At 43.5% G+C, this 18,249-nt stretch overlaps 1 protein-coding gene across 4 annotated transcripts in view; it reads right to left on the minus strand.

Annotated features, from left to right (window-relative positions):
• Positions 1 to 18,249, minus strand: part of ETS1 (ETS proto-oncogene 1, transcription factor) — a 128,351-nt gene continuing 110,102 nt past the window's right edge. For 3 of the 4 annotated variants that reach the window (XM_016922254.4, XM_063784605.1, XM_016922255.4), the window contains 2 exons: positions 4,733 to 4,851; positions 1 to 3,800 (listed from right to left, as the gene is read on the minus strand). In XM_016922254.4, coding sequence (XP_016777743.1) covers positions 3,585 to 3,800; positions 4,733 to 4,851 — 335 coding nt within the window. In that variant the 3' untranslated portion in view covers positions 1 to 3,584. The remainder of the gene's footprint in view (positions 3,801 to 4,732; positions 4,852 to 18,249) is intronic. The other variant, XM_063784604.1, reaches the window with a different exon arrangement.

The following is an 18,249-nucleotide window of genomic DNA, read 5'->3' on the forward strand; positions in this document are numbered from 1 at the left end:
TTATGAATGAAATTCTTTGTTTTTAATTTCACACAGTTTAAAATACAATATGAAATCAGGCTACAGTATATAAAAAACTCTCCAGCAAAATGATGTGCCAGCATCAGCTACTAAAATAAACAAACAAAAAACTCCGCCATAAGAATTTTTTTGCATTTTTTTTTAAAAAAAACATCGACACTTACATCGCTACATCTCTAAGCTACCTCAGTTCTGATTTTTAAAAAGCACCTGCTTTTCCTTTTTTTCATCTTGCTTCTAAATTTTCAGCTTTTAAAAAATATAAATTATATGAAAATACAAGTTGGAAAATAGTCAAACACAATATAACATCTTTTTCATCCCTATACTTCTCAGCTTAAAAAAAAAGTATTCTTAAAAAAAAGTTCAATAACTGAGGCAGTATTCCTGATAATTTTATTTTAATATATATATTTTATATATGTATATGTATACATATATTTATGGTTCCTTGAAACTTCTTTGGAATGTAGGTAAGAGTTCAACAAATTTATATAGACCCCAACAGAGTAAGCGGCATGCACAGCATGACTAGAAGAGAGATGGTGTATTTCTCACCATGAAGGTTAGGCAGGTTAATGCTGTAAAACCCAGAGTGTTCATCTCCAAAGTGAGGAAAAGCACATCTGATCTTTGAATGCTACCTCCAATCCCCACGGCCACAAAAATCAGGGCTCTATGTAGGGGAAGTCCCTCTCCAGAATGGAGAAGGGAACAAAAGTGACTCTGAACCCTAAAGCCAAAACCAACAAAGGTTAAGGCATCTCTGGGAAAATAAGGGTTTCACCCAGCTAGACCAGATTTGCCCATCCTTCCTCTGAAGTTAACATGTGTTTTTAAAAAGCATAAACGCAACAGTTCCAGTGTATAAACCACCCACCACTCTTCCTGGGATGGTCTCTGGCCTTTGGACAAAGGAGAAAAAACATCTGGCCAGATCGACAAAGCTGTCTTAACTAATACACTATCTACAAATCTTGAAAATGGTGGACTTAGAGAGAAAGGGAATTTTAGCAAACAAGCGGGCGGAGGAGCACTAGGAGGCACTTTCTTATATCTTATCTGCTATAGGAACTGCAAGAGTTATACTCACAGAAGGAGAGTTTCCAGCATAAATTTAATAGGAACGGTGGATGATTTGAGAAAGTGATTTTATGCCTGGTTGCAAACAGCAAGCAATAATTGATACCCGGCCCTGGTTCTACTCTTACCCATTATTGAAATGTGGAAAGACTTACCTAGAAATCTCAGGTATTATTTCAGCTGCAGTTTTGCATGTCTGCAAACACACACACACACACACACACACACACACACAACATTCACACACATGCACACATTCACACACACACCTTTTGCCAGTGCCCAACAAAAATCACATAATCTAAGAGAAAACAATGTAGTCCAAACAGTTCCACCCAACACTCCCTGAGCAGCTCCTAAAATATTTTGAGAGCTTCATTAAGGCACCTGCATCCAAAAGATCAAAATAATACAGCTGGGATAATTCTGCCTTTGCTTTCCATATGGATGCTCCAATTCATCAGTATGGGGACACTCATGAATCACAGAGCTATCTTCCTGATAATTCTGGGTGTGCAAGAGGATCTGGGAGTAAATAACAATCAATTTTCTTAAAGATATGCTAGAAAGTAGTTAGTACTTCCAATTTCTCATCCAAATCCCAAAAAGGGCCAGCCCTGAGAAGCTTACCTGAAATATTTCTTTCCTTCTCTCATGGAAGTCCATAAAAGCCACCCCTCCTCCTTATCCTTTCAACTGGGCAACTATAGAGTGAGGGAGATTCTAATTGTATTAGGCACTTTTCCTCACTAGTTAGATGTTGACTTTTCCTCTAAAACTCCATTTTCAGATTCCCCCTCACAACCAGCAGAAAGATGACTACCTTGCTTGACTATGTTTGTATTTAAACCTTGGGGGAACTAAAAATCTATTCAAATCTCATGGACAACCTTATTTTCCTCACTGAACCTCCTTCCTTTGTTTCCTTTGCCTTCAAGTCACTCCTCTCTTCTGGAATTAACCTTCACTTACCCTGTGCCAAGACATCAGACCCAAGCAAGAGGCCCTAGCATCACCTGTGCCATTCATTTTGCATACACAGTCTCACCTGACATCCTACCGGACTAATTTAAATTCTTCAAAGGAAAGCCTTGCACTTCTCTTCCAAAGACAGCCAAGTCACATTTTATTGAAATGCTCTCTTAATTTCCATCACTTCTAAAACTCAGCAAGTCTAAACTCTTCAACTTAGGTCGTGTCTCAAGTTACTTTTTCACTCACCAATCAGAAAGCCGTACACTTCTCTCTACTGAATAACAGAGTTGGCGGTGAGGGGGTGCAAAAAATGGAGGATTCTTGGAAAATAAGACATGAAAGAAAAATTACAGAGTGTTAGTTTGGAACGACATGCATTCAGGACTTATTTCTTAGGACCTGAGGGGTAATGCCCATGCATACAGCTTTTATTCCAAGTCATCTATGCTACAGATATAGGACTAAGAAAGAACCAAGTCAATCTTCCTCCTTCGATCTCCCTTCCAGGACTTCAACAGTGCTCCTACGTTTACTGTCGTCCAAAACCAGGGATGCAAAATACATTCAGTTCAAAGACTTAATGCTTCTTAGCTCAACATTAAGTCCAAACCCCGAGAATCCACTAATAACAAGTAAGTAAAGGGATGTGCTAATATTTTTTTAATTGTAGATGACATTCACACACATAATTCCCCTGTACCCAAATCAGCATTAATTGTCCTTCTTATATAAGTCCCATGAATTTGGGATCCCTGATCTCAGTGAGAGCGTTTTGCTTTTCCAATGGGGTCTATATAAACAGTTTTCTTTCATTGTGACAGAATCCTCAGCCGGCAAATAAAAACAAACTTACATGATATTGCAATACTGAGACCACCTTAGAGCTTAAGACGATTTTTAAGAAAAAAAATACTGGCACAAAATTTAATAAAATAAATTTTAACACAACAACGGTTTTGGCCCCTCCCCACTGAAGTCCATCTTTGTTTCAAAACTAGAGTGATAGGTAAATAGTTCTCAGATTTTCAGTGCATCCCCCCCCAAAACATGTTTCATCCCACCCACCTCTTTTTTGCCCTCCCAGACCTAAAAACAGAAGCAAATTAATTGCCTTACATCAGTTTCATGAGTTCTGATGTGACAATGTCACTTGCTAATGGGTCCACAACTCAAGACACTTTTTCATGGATGATTTTTAAAAATGATTGGACACATTAGTCTCTTTCTCTGTTAAGCCAGAGCCTTCAAGCTTCTGAGAAGGCCCTTCTCCCTCTCCTGAAAATTTGCTCAAGAATTTCTGGTCCCACCCATCCCACAAGTCCTGGCTTTCCTTTCCCAACTGCGCACAATTGATTACAGCTGCAACTGACTTAGCTCCCACCCCTGAAGGTAAAAAATGAGTTCTGGAAAATAAAAAATAGAATAACAATTCAAAATTCAGAGTCCAACCAACACGGCTGTCCTTGGAAGGTCTCAGCAGGGTTTCCCCAGCCCCTTCAGTGCCATCACTCGTCGGCATCTGGCTTGACGTCCAGCATGGCGTGCAGCTCCTCAGGGGTGTACCCCAGCAGGCTCTGCAGGTCACACACGAAGCGGTACACGTAGCGTTTCCCCGCTGTCTTGTGGATGATGTTTTTGTCGTAATAGTAGCGTAGGCCACGGCTCAGTTTCTCATAATTCATCTTAGGTTTGTTTTTCCTCTTTCCCCATCTCCTGGCCACCTGAAATTTAAAAAGAAAAATAAAGGAGGGGAAGGCAAAAATCTACAAGACAGGCCAAATATATATGTTTCTATGCCTATGCTATACCCATTCATGGTGACCCATGATGCTCAAGTAAGATGATTTGAGATTCATGTAGATATAGAAAATATTTTTCTGGCCTATCTCCTGAATTCCATTTTTCATGGGTTGGGCAAGGATGGGAGTCACAATGATTCTTTAAGTTGATGAAAACACAGTGACCCTGAACTAGGATTAAATATGTGACTTTAAAAAACAAACAAAAAGCCACACTATACATTCTCCTCTTTCCGCATATTATTAGTAAAATCTCCTTGCTTTGCAAGCATGAAATCTAACAGGGAAGTGTGAAGCGGAGGAGCTGAGCTGCAATCATACCTGCCTTTCATCAACAGGAAGTGTTTTTTTTCCATACCAGGGCACAAATAGTTTCTCATGTCTGCCAGAACAAAGATGTTGTCTCTCCTGTTCATTGTTTTTTATCCTCAGAATTGGGCATGGCACGGAACCACTACTCCATAAACATGTGTGTAATGAAATAAGAAACTAATGAGCCAATCTCCCAAGGCCTCTTGAACTGTCTGGCACCTTTCACACTCACAGGGCCACCGGGCTAGGAAGAGGCTAAGTCACAGGAGGCAGCTCTATGGGTGATAACTGACCTACTGCCAGGCACGTTAATGCCTTCTATCAGCTAATCCTGTAAGACAAATGGGGTAACATAGATCATTTCTCTGTTTTCCAAATAATGAACCTGGAGCTCAGACAGGCTACCTAGCTTGCTCCAGGTGGCAAGTGGCAGAGCTGGGAATCCCAATCCTGGAACACGTCATTCAGGCCCACGCCACCCCTTCCAGGAGTTCTCTCTCATCCTTCCTCAACACGGTACTCGCAAGCCCCTCCTTCCTTACCTCATCTGGGTCAGAAAGTTTGAATTCCCAGCCATCTCCTGTCCAGCTGATAAAAGACTGACAGGATTTATCAGTGAGTAATTCCAGAAGAAACTGCCACAGCTGGATTGGTCCACTGCCTAGAAACACAAGCCATTGTGAATCATTACACCAGATCTTCAGCACTCTAGGCAGCTAATCCCCACACACGGCACTCCCACATCCCTCTTCTCTCAGCCCATCCAGCCAGGAGAAAATGAAGGCAACAGACAGTGCAATGTCGGAGGAAGTGTTATGAGCTCAAACAGATAGAAAAGACAAAGGCCTCCCTATAAAACAAAAGCATGGAAGAAAATGTGTCAAGTGCTTTATTTTGATTAACTTAAGGATCGGTTCATTTTTATTGCTAAATAAATTCTAGAAAGAGAACACTGTGCCTATCCTCTGGGATATTCTAAGGCAGCATAATCTTTTACACCTTCAAAAACTAAGTCATTATTTTTGCCTTCAGAAGTAAGAAACATATTAACGAAGGAATGAATGTCTTTGCCAGTTCCAAACACAAGTTATGGCTCATAAGCACTGCTCTGTAGTAGGGAGCCTGTGGCCCCTGATTTGTGAGTAAGAAGGATCACTATCCTCCGGCCCTCTTACAAGGAAATAGATGTTAAATATCTGTTCAGTCATAATATTTCTCTCCACTGCCACCACCCTGCCCTTCCAGTCCACTTACAGGAAAGCACCCAAAGGAAAAAAAAAAAGCATCATTACTATTTGAGGAATTAACGTGCCACCCAGGAAATCCTCAGGGGTCAGATGAGGACTGTCAGAAATTCTGCATAGGTTCAGTATATTCTAAATTAGACACACACACACACACACACACTTCTCTGTCTTAGCCATCAACACTCTGACAGTCAATTTATTCTACGCTAAAAGGTTTATATCACACCAATTTCCTTTGAGGATACTTTTCTCATCTGAAATGACAATGCCACCAGTGATTCTTAATTTATAGGTGTCGGTGGAGAGACAAATAGGGGTTCAAAAGTCCATGCTTCTTGTTACATGTCTACACTGCCCCTTATAACATAAACAAACTGGGCAGAGCGGGACTGGGAAAGACCCAGTCCATGTCTCTGGATACAGCCCAGGAAGCGCCAGCTCATACAGGAAAGCTTTGCTCACTAAGGCTCTAATTTTTCACCGGAGTGGCAAATTTGTCTGATCCAAAGTAAACTGAGATTTAACAGGAAACAAACTTTAGGTTCCCTCTCAATCTAAAAAAGAAATTGCCTTCATAATCCATAAGGGTAATGTCTTGTTGTATCTCATATTTCTACAAGACATTTTCACATGCATCATTGTGCTTGCTCCTAAAATCCACACCCAACCCTCTGCTGTAAGGAGAGGCACAAGTGGTCTTACGGCTTCCTTTCTAATGGTGCAGAAAAAGTGCTCAGCAAAGTACTGTGACTTTGCTCTGAGCCACGGTTAGCTAAATGGTGGTTCTGGGTCTAGTACCCAGGCCTTTAGACTCAAAGGACCAGGGCAACCTCCAATGAAGTAAAGAAACAGCTACTGACACAAGCTATCATCCCGCAGCCAAAGGAAGTCCTCCTCCAGTAACAACTTCCTAATGGTGGTTTCCAAGGCTCCTCTCAGCACTTGCCACGCTAAATATGAAAACATGAAACAGCTCTACCTCCTCTTTCTGAGAATGGACCATTAGCTCTTTAAAACCATCTTGCAAGAAATACCTTGCATGTATTCCACAATAAAATGGCTCAGTGAATGCCTATAAAATAAAGTAACATTCGAACAACAGCCCAGAGGGCTGCACTGGTAAAGCCGTAGCTTCCTCTGTTTCTACTTTCATTCAATAAAAACCGTTTCGTATTCAACTCAGGGACATTTGCAGGTTTCTTGGGAGTTGCCTAAAGTCATGAGCTACTTGTTTTCTGCCTGGGCTCACAAAACTAACCGTGACATTCTCAGAGGAATCCACTGAGAAGCCATCCTAACAGGCACAAAGAGGTAAAACAGCAAATCGCTCTCAAGAAATGCAGCTGCCAGAGCCCTGGTCACAGAATAGGTTTCTTGGAGAAACTCATGATAACTATAGAGACTGAAGAGAGACATGAAGAAAACCATTCTATCCCAAAGCTATGTAAAGGAAGCCTCGGAGGAGAGGGGGTTGCCTTAGACCGTGACAGAGAAAAACTAATGAGTGCTATGCTTGACGGTGCACCTACTACGCCGCAGACACTGTGAGTGACGCTCTACACTCGTTTCCTTCATTCCTCCCAATAATTCTGTGGGGTGGATGCAACTGTTGTGCTATTTGTTTCTACCACTTCACAGCAGAGAAAACTGACACACTGCAAGGCCATTTAGATCAGCAGTGGAGTAGCCGGGACTGGAACCCACGTAGCCCATCCCCAGGTTCTTCATCTCAATGCTACGTTGCCCCTGGACAGGACCAGGCCAAAGGTCTGGCATCTAAACTGCCTGACTGAGTGCAGTGTTCCGAGGGATAAGGGGACCTGACTTGAAAAACTCTCTCCCCCACTTCTCACAGCAGTTGCAGGACATGGGATAGCCAGTGGTTCTCCCAGTCATCCGACCACCAGTGGCCATGCCAGCCCCCGCCACGGCATCCACCTCCACAGGAGATATTTCCAGCATCCTCTTGTGGTAGCCATTATGTTACATTACTTCATTGCTTCTCCTTCCCAATGTTCACCTTTGAACCTCTCTCCCGCTATCTGAAAATCTCTTTGGGGCGTGGGGTCTCATGACACCAAGCCGAGGAAAGGGATGGGAAGATCGAGATCCTTCCCCCGGATGAGTCTTTGGCAGGGAGCTGTCAGCACATCTGCCGGTGCTGGAGAACAGGGCCCAGGAGCACACTGCAGTCTCCTGCCCTTGGGACTTGGCAGCCACAATGCAGAGAAGGGACCTTCAATTCCCGTGGTTTGCACCAGCTCCCAGAGGAGGAACCCTCTGACGGAATGGTTAGTTTTCCTTTTCTACCAGTGCATTTTCCAAACTGAAATGTCAAGCAGTCATAGGCTGTAGATGCCCCGCCCTGCCCTTTCTCTGTGATGTCAGCGTACGGGACCCGGTGAGTCTGGGACAGGGTGAGTACTCGTCGGAGGACTTTTGTCCTCATTGTGACTTTTCCTTTGTTCAAAAGGAATGAAAGAAAAAAAAATTAAATTCAGGCCCTAGAAGCCCAAGTCCTAGGTGCAGAGCTCTCTAACTCTTTTTTTTTTTTTTCTGTTTACACCCAAGGAAAGAGGGAGGATAGACAGGAAAAGCAGATACCTAAAGAAATAATGGGAATATGACTGGGAAGAAATCTCTCCCGTTGGCTTCACAATAGGACAGTCAACATAACAGAGATGTCAGTTCCTGGCTCCCTCCCCCGATTCCTGCAGAGAAACCCCACAGGCGCACTCCAGCCTAACTGGTGCACACAGGGCTCACCCTTCAGAAAGCCCACATTTTTGTACCAAGTGACAGGAGTTCATGATGGCCGCTGAAGCGTCCCCTCTAGCACCTTTTTGCTGACTCCTAAACTGCCTTTTTGTTGTGGGGAGTAAGAGAACTAGGAAAGACATGGAAATGTTCTTCCAGCCAGAAACACTGGGCCAGGGTGGGCGCAGTTCCTGGCTGGGCCCGTGGATGGTCTAATACAGGAGCCTGTTTCCACAGCAATGCATCACCCTCACTTCAGGTCTGGGAGGGGACTTCAGGGCCACTTGGAAACCCAAAGCTTAGAGGCAGCTCTGGGGTTGGAAGGCACACTGGCTACACAGATCCACCAGCGACACCCACATCCAGGCCCATCAGAAGTTCTCACACCCAATATTGGTGTAGACAATGAATGAGTCCAGCACTCCCAGTTACGACTCTTCTAGAGGGTGTTTCCGTGCGCTTAGCGGAGGTCTGCCCAAATCCACAGGGCTCCAGGGCCCCATCCCTTGCCCTTGCTCCAACATATCCTAAACTTGTAAAGCCTCTTCCTCCATTCCCCCTGCAACTCCCCCTTATCCCTGTGCCCAGCCTCTTCCACCTACCCAAATGGACTGTGGTCCCAGTGACCTTTGTCCCCTAGAGCAGAAAACGGTACTAATAATAGCACCAGTCATGGGAAGGGGAGCTCACATGTTCAATGTGACTCACAATGGTGTCCCTGTCTGGGATCTCCAAGGCAGTCAACAGCACCCTTCACGACGCTGCCCGGGAGTGTCACACATCAGGAATCCAGTGGCATCACTGGGAAAGTATGCTTCTCAAGTCGAAGCTCTGAGCCACAACAACAGAGGGGTCCCTGTTAGAAGGAGGTCTCTTTCCAGAGCCATGCGGGCGGGAGAGCACCACACACACACTCCACACACCCATCTCCCATGGCACGGAGCCTCCACACCCCCTGCTGTCTGCTCCCTCTCCACCCTCCCTCTCAGGCGGCTGCAGGGGAATTTCCTTCTACTGCTTTGTTCTTCTCAGCCTCTGGAGAAGAGGACAGTTCTTACTACACACTGACAGGTCTGATTTGAAGAACGTGCTACAAGCTCTGAAGAAGAAATACCAGGTGGGAACTTGGAGAGCTCCCAAGCCTACAAAGCAAATCACACCAAGGATGTTCACCCCCTAAGGGGACCCCGAAGGCTCCTCAAATCTAAGGCAACAATCTCACTTTTTAAAAAAAGTAAAGCTTCAAGTAAATTCCTGCTCATTTGGGTCATATTTCCTTGTCTGGGAGCTGCAAGGCCCACTATCTGTCTCAATGAGGAGCTGGTTATTAAAAATCCCCTGCTATTCTGGTCCCTTGCCCTGAGGCTGAGAACTGAGCAGCACAAATACATATATAGCAATGGGCTAGGACAAGGTGTTAGTAACATGCTCTTGATGGAAATCCCTTCCATTTCCCGATTTGTCAGTATCATTCTTCTCATTTTCCAGGTCTGGGAGTTGCCTGCCTGTGACAAGGACATCCTCACAGCAAGTGAACAGGGTCAGGTTGAACTTCACTTTTTCCTTCTACTCCTTCCTCATTTCCATTTCAACCACAAGTTCTCACTCTTGTCACCTGTGCTCCGCTGAGAGGAGAACACAGGAGTTTTCTTCCAAACAGAAGGAGGTCAACGCTGGGCAGGCACCTTCCCAGGCAGTCTCCTCATATTTCCATTGTACATGGCTTACACCAAGACCACCCCAATGGTTTGGTCTCTGTCCATTTCTCCCATCACTAGAATATATGCTGTAAGGACAAGGACTTTGTTTTTTCACTGCTTCAACCCAAAGCCTAGCACAGTGCCTCACCAACAAACACCAACAAACAAAAAATTCTTTGCTGTTGAATGACTACTGTGTCATTTGACATGTTCTCCCTGAGAACACAGACTATATCTTACTGAGCCATATATCCTCAATGCCAGGTATGATAGCTTGTCTTCAGCAGGTACTCATTAAATATTTTCTAAATTACATTACTGAAACAAACCTCCTCTGAAGAAAGGCATAAGGATTAGAAAGTCCGCTCAAATGGCTTCTCTCTATTAAACAATATTTGGGGCCAAACAATATGGGTGACCCTCAGGCTGCATTTCATCAACGTGTTCCCAAAAATGAAAATGACCACCTGTCCTTTGGGAGTTAATTTGCTACTTTAAGAAGCTAATCCCTTTAGCTCTATTCTAAAAGTCAAATCAAATACCTCGGTGTGGGCAGGACACCACATTTATTTTAACCTATGAAACTCTCATGGTTGGTCACCCTTGCAATAGGGCTGACTCTGCCCTGATAGCACACATCTGGCAGGTGGCCCTAAAACAGAGGAACAGGCCTGCTGGCCCCTCCCTTCCAGCCAGGTGTCTCTACCCACAGCCAAACGATGATGGCAAAAACAGAACATTCGAATCCAGAAATGACCCATCTGTTCACAAGTGTATCAATCTGCCTTTCATGCTACCACAGGAGGACGCACCTCTGAGGGTGGGGTGGGTGACTCCCCAGTCCAAGTATCACCCGTTTCTGTCAACCCTCTTCTAAATCACCATCCACAAAGGCCCCTAAATCTCCTGATTTCCATTAAGTTTAAGGACAAAACAGTAAACATCCTGACAGTTTCTTGGCCTCTGGACCAAGCTCAACCTGAAGCTGCACAAAGTCTTGTTGCCTGAGGATGAATAACTCAAGAAACTGTATTGCTGGACTGACTGGCAATCAAGACCCTGAGAAAATTATTTTAAGAAGATTAAGGGCCAGGAGTGCTTGATATTTTGGCTGAGTTCTATGCCTCTCATTTCTTCTGAGTTGTATATTTTCTTTGCCCCACCCTGACCCAATCTTATCTCATCTCTAACACACTCCATGTATAACATTCTATAACTGGCCAATACGGCCTTGGTTTAAAGACTCACTGTGTGTCAGTATATTCTATAAACGTGTTCCTATATCAGTGGCTAATAACTCAAGGGCAGTGATTGGGAATATAACTTCCAATAATTCAACTCAAACAACAAAGAACATTCTGACAGGTGTTTGGAAAGCATACTTGCTGAACACAATGATGAACAAACAACAACTCTATAAACTTGTATTTGTTGCTGAGATAGCCAGTATCTAACCATGAAAAAGAGTGAGAAAACAGCTCTCAAATCAGTTAAAACCAGTCTTTGACTGCCGAGTTCATGTCTCTTGCATGTTAGATCAAAAACGAAAGGAGGAGGAGTGTCAAACAATTTAAAAATAAAAGCCATTTTACATGTCAGGCAGTGGAGTACTGAGTGATGACGGCATCCTATAAAATTAAAATATATGATGCCTGTGGGAAAGCCCCGGGTAGGGAGTTGAGGGTACGAGGCTTTGATATCAGTTCTTACCTGAATCACCATATGCAATCTTATGCAACTCATTTAATCTCTCTGGGCTTTACTTTTTCCTTCCCTAAAATGGAAATAGTAATCTCTGCTTCTCTTTACTTTATAAAAATGTAAATTAAGTCCTTATTACAAAAATCTGCATATATACATATATATAGACAGAGAGAGAGAAAGACACTTAAAGAGGTGAACAATTTAGGAGCAACTGAATATACAATAATGGAATTACAAAGAAGAATGAAACAACAGAAAATATATTTTTAAAAACAATTTTCAGTAAAAAACAAGAAAAAAGATGCATTTAAAAAAAATTGTAAAAGCACTAGAAAAAATCTAATTAGACTTCCAAGGATTAAATTGGCCTTCGTATGGCAACTTTGAAAAAGTAGAAAGTTGGAGGTTAAGGAAAAAAAAGTTACAGTATACGAATGTAAAAATTTTTAATATTTTCAATGAGAATAAGCATTTAGGACTTTTTTAAGTTAGGGAAGCCTCTGAAATCCTTGTTCCTATGTTAAAAGTGCACACGCACCAAAAGAGACAGCAGATGCAAACTGCTTTGCAAGTGAAAGTATCACAGGCATATATGGTTTAGGGAAATCTTGGCCACAGATGGACTTAGATCCTCTTTTCCCGATGCACCTTTTTCCTTAGTTATTCATGTCCCTCACCAAGTATTCTTCACCTAAGTATTGTATAGAGCTCACCTAGAGTAAGTTCAACACCGTTCCCCACAAATGCCAATAGTTTGGGCCCAAAGAGATGGGTCCCACCAGCATTAACTGGGGTTCAAGCAGAACCTCTTGTCCAGCCATCAGGGCCCAAGACAGGCTTGACAGCAAGACCAGGTGGCTGGCAACTGGCCAGTGGAGTCCTCCCACCTGGAACAGGGTTAAGTGAGGCTTATTTGGCCAGTCTGACTTGGGTCTGAGAACAAGACAGTTACACATTTTTAGGGTATGAGGGAAAGACCTTTGTTTTTGCTCTGGCTCTGCACACCTGCAAGTGCTCAAGTACACATGTGTGGGGGCGGCAGCAGGAGAAAGGGGACTGTTCCTCTCTTAAAGGGGCAGTCTCTATTCAAATGCAACCACCTCTTTCTTCTAAACCCATCAGTAACTCTGTCTAACACATTCAAGCTAACACTCAGACACAAACTTGGACAATGAGCCAGTGAAGCTCAAGTCAGGAAGTGGGTTTCTTTATAGCTCTTTCCTCCTGATGTCTTCTAGGTAACCGGTTCTTTTAAGAAGTCACCAGAGATGGGTTAGGTTTGGATTTGGGGGAAGGGGATAAGAATTTTGTTATAAACCAAAGAAAAGGTTTTTCCAGCCACTATAAATGTACAAAGAAAAATCTTCCTAAGTATGTAGGTAATGAGAAGAAAGAAAGATATGTTCACTGATCAGGGTTAGAAAACAGGACTTTAGAAGTCTGAAGATTATAGTCTTTTCTCAGTAGGATTCTCAACTTGATCTCTGGAATTTATTTTATCCTAGGGGTTAAGTTTTCCCTGCATGTCAAGAATGAGAGAAATCACTAGTTAGGTATATTAGAATCCTTGGAAGGTAGTTGAACTAGATCCTAAGTGATCATTTGCACACCGAATTTTGTAAGCATTTATCTAGCATATAATCTCTGAACACTCCTCAAATGTAGCCAGAGTGTGTTGAATAGCAAAACACAATATTAACAACAGCATGGAGGTAGCGGAACAAGTACTTTTTGTTTCACCATAACGTGATAAGCTGAAAGTGTCCTACCTACGCCTTTAAAGAAAAAAAGAACAGAGAACCTAGCCTTGAGAGGCCTCCATAAGAAACTCCACCGCCTCAGCTCTGAATGTCAAACACCTCCACAGACCTGTGCCCTGTGAGCATCTCCAACAAAGCAAGTCCCATCTTTGTTTCAGAGTTTAAACTTTCACATTCAATCACTCTAGGAGAACTTTCACTCTCATTATCTCTCAGGGAGAGGTGAGTCATACAAAAGACAATAAAGTTTGGGGAGTTACAGGCAACAACATGCATTGAACTCAGAAGCCCATCACGGACCACTGAGAGTGTCGGGACACATGGTCTTGAGTCCTGCCACATGGAAAAGCTGTGCTGGTCTCAACAAGCTATGTTTACAGCTCAGGTGGCTGCGGCTGTCACACTACCCGTTCTACTCAGCTCTCCTGCTTCAGGGAACATAATTGACTGGCTCTACCATGTCCACACCAGCACCCCTCATCCTGGGGACTGCTCCAGCCAGGGACTGAGCATGGTGAGGGCATGCGGGTCCACCCCTGTGAGACACAGAGCTCCTCCAGCAGACGACCTTGATCCAAAGATCCCCTGGGCCCAGCCAAAGTTTTCTTAGAATGGAGCTGCAGTTGAGGGCTCTTTCTACCCAAATCTCCTCCTTCCAGACCTGCACCATGGTCTGAAGGTTCCGCTGCCTTCTCTTCGCTGCCTTTTTTTCCTTCATAGATGCTCCTTCCGTAAACATCTTGCACATCTAATCATGTCTTGGCACCTGCTTTCCGGCACACTCAAACTCACACAGTATTTTGAATATTTTCTGACATGTGAAAACCCTGAAAGTCATCTTATTTGTTGTTTGCTGTGTAACATTGGGCTAGACCTCCTCCTCTAAAAAGAAAAAAAAAAAAAGTCTCGATTCCCTCATTTATACAATGGGCATAACAGAAACTTCCTCATGTGATATTTGGTGAAGGATTTAAAAAGTCAGTGTATATGAAGGAGTCTAAGCACACAGTAGGAACTTAATACATCTGGGATTGAGCTAAATAATTGAAAAGACCTAATTATTATTAAATACCTGCTACACCCCATGACACTGCCAGCAATTACTGCAATTCTATAAGTAAAATGCGTTGTTCCCTGGCCTCAAGGAACTTAGAATTATACTGGAAAAATAAAAGGTTTGGAGAATACTATGGAATGGAGGTGACAGCTAGCACTTAGAGCCTAGCTTCCTGTATACCCAGCACTGCTCCAAGTGCTCTCTATAAACTAATTCATTAGTTCTCACAACAAGCCTATGGTATAGAAACTATTATTACTGCCATTTGCAGATGAGAAAACAGATACAGAGATGTTAGTTTGCCTAAGGTTACACAGCTGCTCACTGGCAGGGCCTGACTCCATGCTCTGAATTCTACAGGGATAGCCCCTGAATGTTGCCCTTGGTAAAACTGCATGGGATGACCACTCTTTCTTGTGTTTAACTTGGACTTCTCTACCTGCAGGCATCCCCAAGTGACTGATGGGGTGCTGATGAGTGCTCCAACCTGCAGGCATCACATGCAAGTCACTTTAGGGAGACAGGAAGGGCAGCGCTTCTCTTGAATGAGCCTCTACAAAGAGCAGCAGCTGCTCACTCTCTGCAGCAGGGGAGGCCGTCCAGAGAAAAGAAAGAAGTGCCAAGGGGGCAAAAGCAGGGTCATCTGGGACACCTGGCAGGGCCTTTCCCAACAGAGGTGATGGGGAGTTTCCGAGGCCTGTTGTTTAAAGGCAATAAAGACTGGTGTGGATGTCTCAGCAGCACGCTAGCTGCATTCTGCTCAGTGGAAACATTTTGCTTCCTCCAAAGGTGGAGCTTCAAACTGGAGACAGAGTGGAATTCCAGAACAGTCACCACCCAATTCCATTATTTGTAGTGAGACTTTATTAAAGAAACAGTGACCCCAAAAATCTAAGACTCAGAGACTCTTCCTCTAAAACAGGTAGTGGGCTACACCCAGAACAGAGGGGTCAACCCGTGAGTCTCCTGGTATCCAAAATCCAGGCACCCTCAAGACCTCAGAGAGTTGTAAACAGCACCAGGGTGCAGGATGTATTGTACAGTATGAATAGATCCCTTCTGTCCAAAGACTGCTTGCAAGGTATTACCGCAGCTGAATCAAGACACTAAGATGCTTCAGCCAGTTGTGGTCTTTGAAAGCCATGACAGAAATAGGCAATCACCACTTTCCACGTTTTTTAAAAGACATTTAGGAAAAAAAAAGTTCATAGTGAGGATGAATCTTTTTACCATGTGATCTTTTTCTACTGGTAGCAGATGATTAAGAAAAATTCATACAAAACTAATTAGTTAGGAGGCAGAAACAGTGGAATTACTCACAGGCAATAGAAAAGAGCTTTGCCTCCCAACCAGTTCAAATCTTCCCAGGAATTCTCCTCCTCAGTGCTCCAAAGTATTTTCCCGTCAATCACATAACTGAGCAACATGTGAGTCTATTACTCCACTGAGATCCCCAGGTCCACGCCAGGCACCCCTTTAGGATCCACTGCTAAACCCAGCACCATGAATGGAATCCCTGCCAGCGTCTCAGCTGCTGGCTGACAGGAAGGCTCTATTTAAGCTGAGGGGGCTGCCAGCTTCCTGCAACTAGTTAATCACAACAGCCTCTGAGCAAGAAAGGGAAGACACTCTGTTTCTGCCCTTCTCATTCCCAAGCTCTTTTCCTCTTATCCAATCAGGTACTGCCCAAGGATGGTCTACATTGAGACTGTGATGGCTTCAGCAAGCCTGGAAGCCAGCCCCAGCTTTGCCTGGCCTGCAGACCTCAGTGAAATGCCCTAACTTCTCTGGGCCTGACTTTAGCCAATTCACACTGTCTTACACAACAGCATTTACATGGAGAGACTTTAGATTCCAGAGCTTCGCTCCTGTTATCCCCCCAAAATAAAAGGCTCTACACTGTTCCTAATCACATGCCCACAGCACAAATTCACACTGCACTAGTAACCTGCTTTTACTCTTTCCTTATCACTAACTTAGGCTCATACCAAAAGTTTCCTCAGTTGTTGTTTGTACCTGAATACATTGAGATTATTTTGCAATCGAGCCTTCCTTCAGAAAACTGTGATTTCAGCTAATGCTGCCAAATCTCAGGTTTCATTCTGAATTGAAGGGCTTTGAAGCACTTCCTTTTGCAGTAAAGTTGTTTATTTTCAAAAACATGTTTTAGCAGTAGTTTTGGGTTACTGAACCCTAAAACTCAACTACGAGCCAGAACTCTAAGGTTCTGGACTTGGCCCTGGGACTTTCTTATTGTGTGACTTTAGACTGGCTCTAGAGTCATCTATGAAATGACAAGAAGAGGATTTATTTCAGGACAGAATCAACTTGAGAGGACCTAGAGGAGAATGCACAGGGCTTTTTTTTTTTTTTTTTTTTGAGACGGAGTCTCGCTCTGTCACCCAGGCTGGAGTGCAGTGGCGCGATCTCGGCTCACTGCAAGCTCCGCCTCCTGGGTTCACAGCATTCTCCTGCCTCAGCCTCCCAAGTAGCTGGGACTACAGGCGCCCACCACCACGCCCAGCTAGTTTTTTGTATTTTTAGTAGAGACGGGGTTTCACTGTGTTAGCCAGGATGGTCTCGATCTCCTGACCTCATGATCTGCCTGCCTCGGCCTCCCAAAGTGCTGGGATTACAGGCGTGAGCCACCGCGCCTGGCCTGGGGCTTCTTTTCCTGCAAGACTAGTACCTTTGTGTGTGTGTGTGTGTGTGATGTCTCACATGCACAAAAAAATTTGGAAGTTGAATTCCAGATAGTCCCAAATTTAGCCTTAAGGAAACTGAAGGACTGCCTACTTATAAATCTGCATAACACCATAAAACATAATTTCATTACAGTTAGTGAATGGCTTTGGGTTTAGCCTTTTTCAGGCTCCTAGAAAACAAGAAAACCACTTCATTCATAAATGCAAATCAAAGAGTGCGAACACACCTAGACATTGATAAGGGCATTACCACCAGACCTGCTCAACAACAGCTGCAGAAGTGATAGGACTCCTTATCTGTGGCTATGTCTGACAATCTGGAATGAAGTTCAATAAAGGTGATTTATAGGTCAATAATTCTGGACGGAGGCCAAGGCCAGCTCTCTTCCCTCCCACATACCCCTAACCCACATACATATAGTGTTCATTAGTGACAAGAGGGAGACAAGGTCCTAATCAGTCTAGGCAGGCAACTGCAATAACCAAGGAGTACTCTCATTCTCTAATATGAAGAAAAGATTTTCTATTCAGGTGAGACATTTGGTGCTTAAGATTCAATTCAGAAGCTACCTCTGTGCAGAATGCAATTACATACATGGCCTTGAATAAGTCATTTTTTTGTGCCTCAGTTTCATCATCTATGAAATGGGACTAGAGGGGGTGAGAGGAAGAGAGACTACTATGTGACAACCCCTTATATTATTCTATACCTACTGAAATGGAGAAGCAAGAGGAAGAAGAGATGCCTATGTTTTTCAAGGACTTGGAAAGCGTTTTGCTTAGGTCTATAAAATGTATATAGAAAACACTGGGCTACTTCTCTAGGACTGCGTTGTAATTAGAAGGGGTTCATAATGTATCTTCGAACAAAAGAAAATGGAGCTTTTTGATGGTATCAGTTTGATAATCGTAAACAGTTCACAGTAAGGTAAGAAGGTACATTTTGGCGGAAGCCAACATTGCATTTGATGTATTCTTAACTCAGCTAACAGGCAGGCTTTCAAGCCATGTTATCTGCCCCCGCATCTTGACCTAATTTAACAAGTTGCTATGGGAGCCCAGTGAAGGTTGATGTAATTTTCTTATCTTTGGAGGAAGAATGTAACTGTGCAAGAGAATGTGAAAATTC

The sequence above is a fragment of the Pan troglodytes genome, chromosome 9 (genome assembly GCF_028858775.2).
Source record: "Pan troglodytes isolate AG18354 chromosome 9, NHGRI_mPanTro3-v2.0_pri, whole genome shotgun sequence".
NCBI classification, from domain to species: Eukaryota; Metazoa; Chordata; class Mammalia; order Primates; family Hominidae; genus Pan; species Pan troglodytes.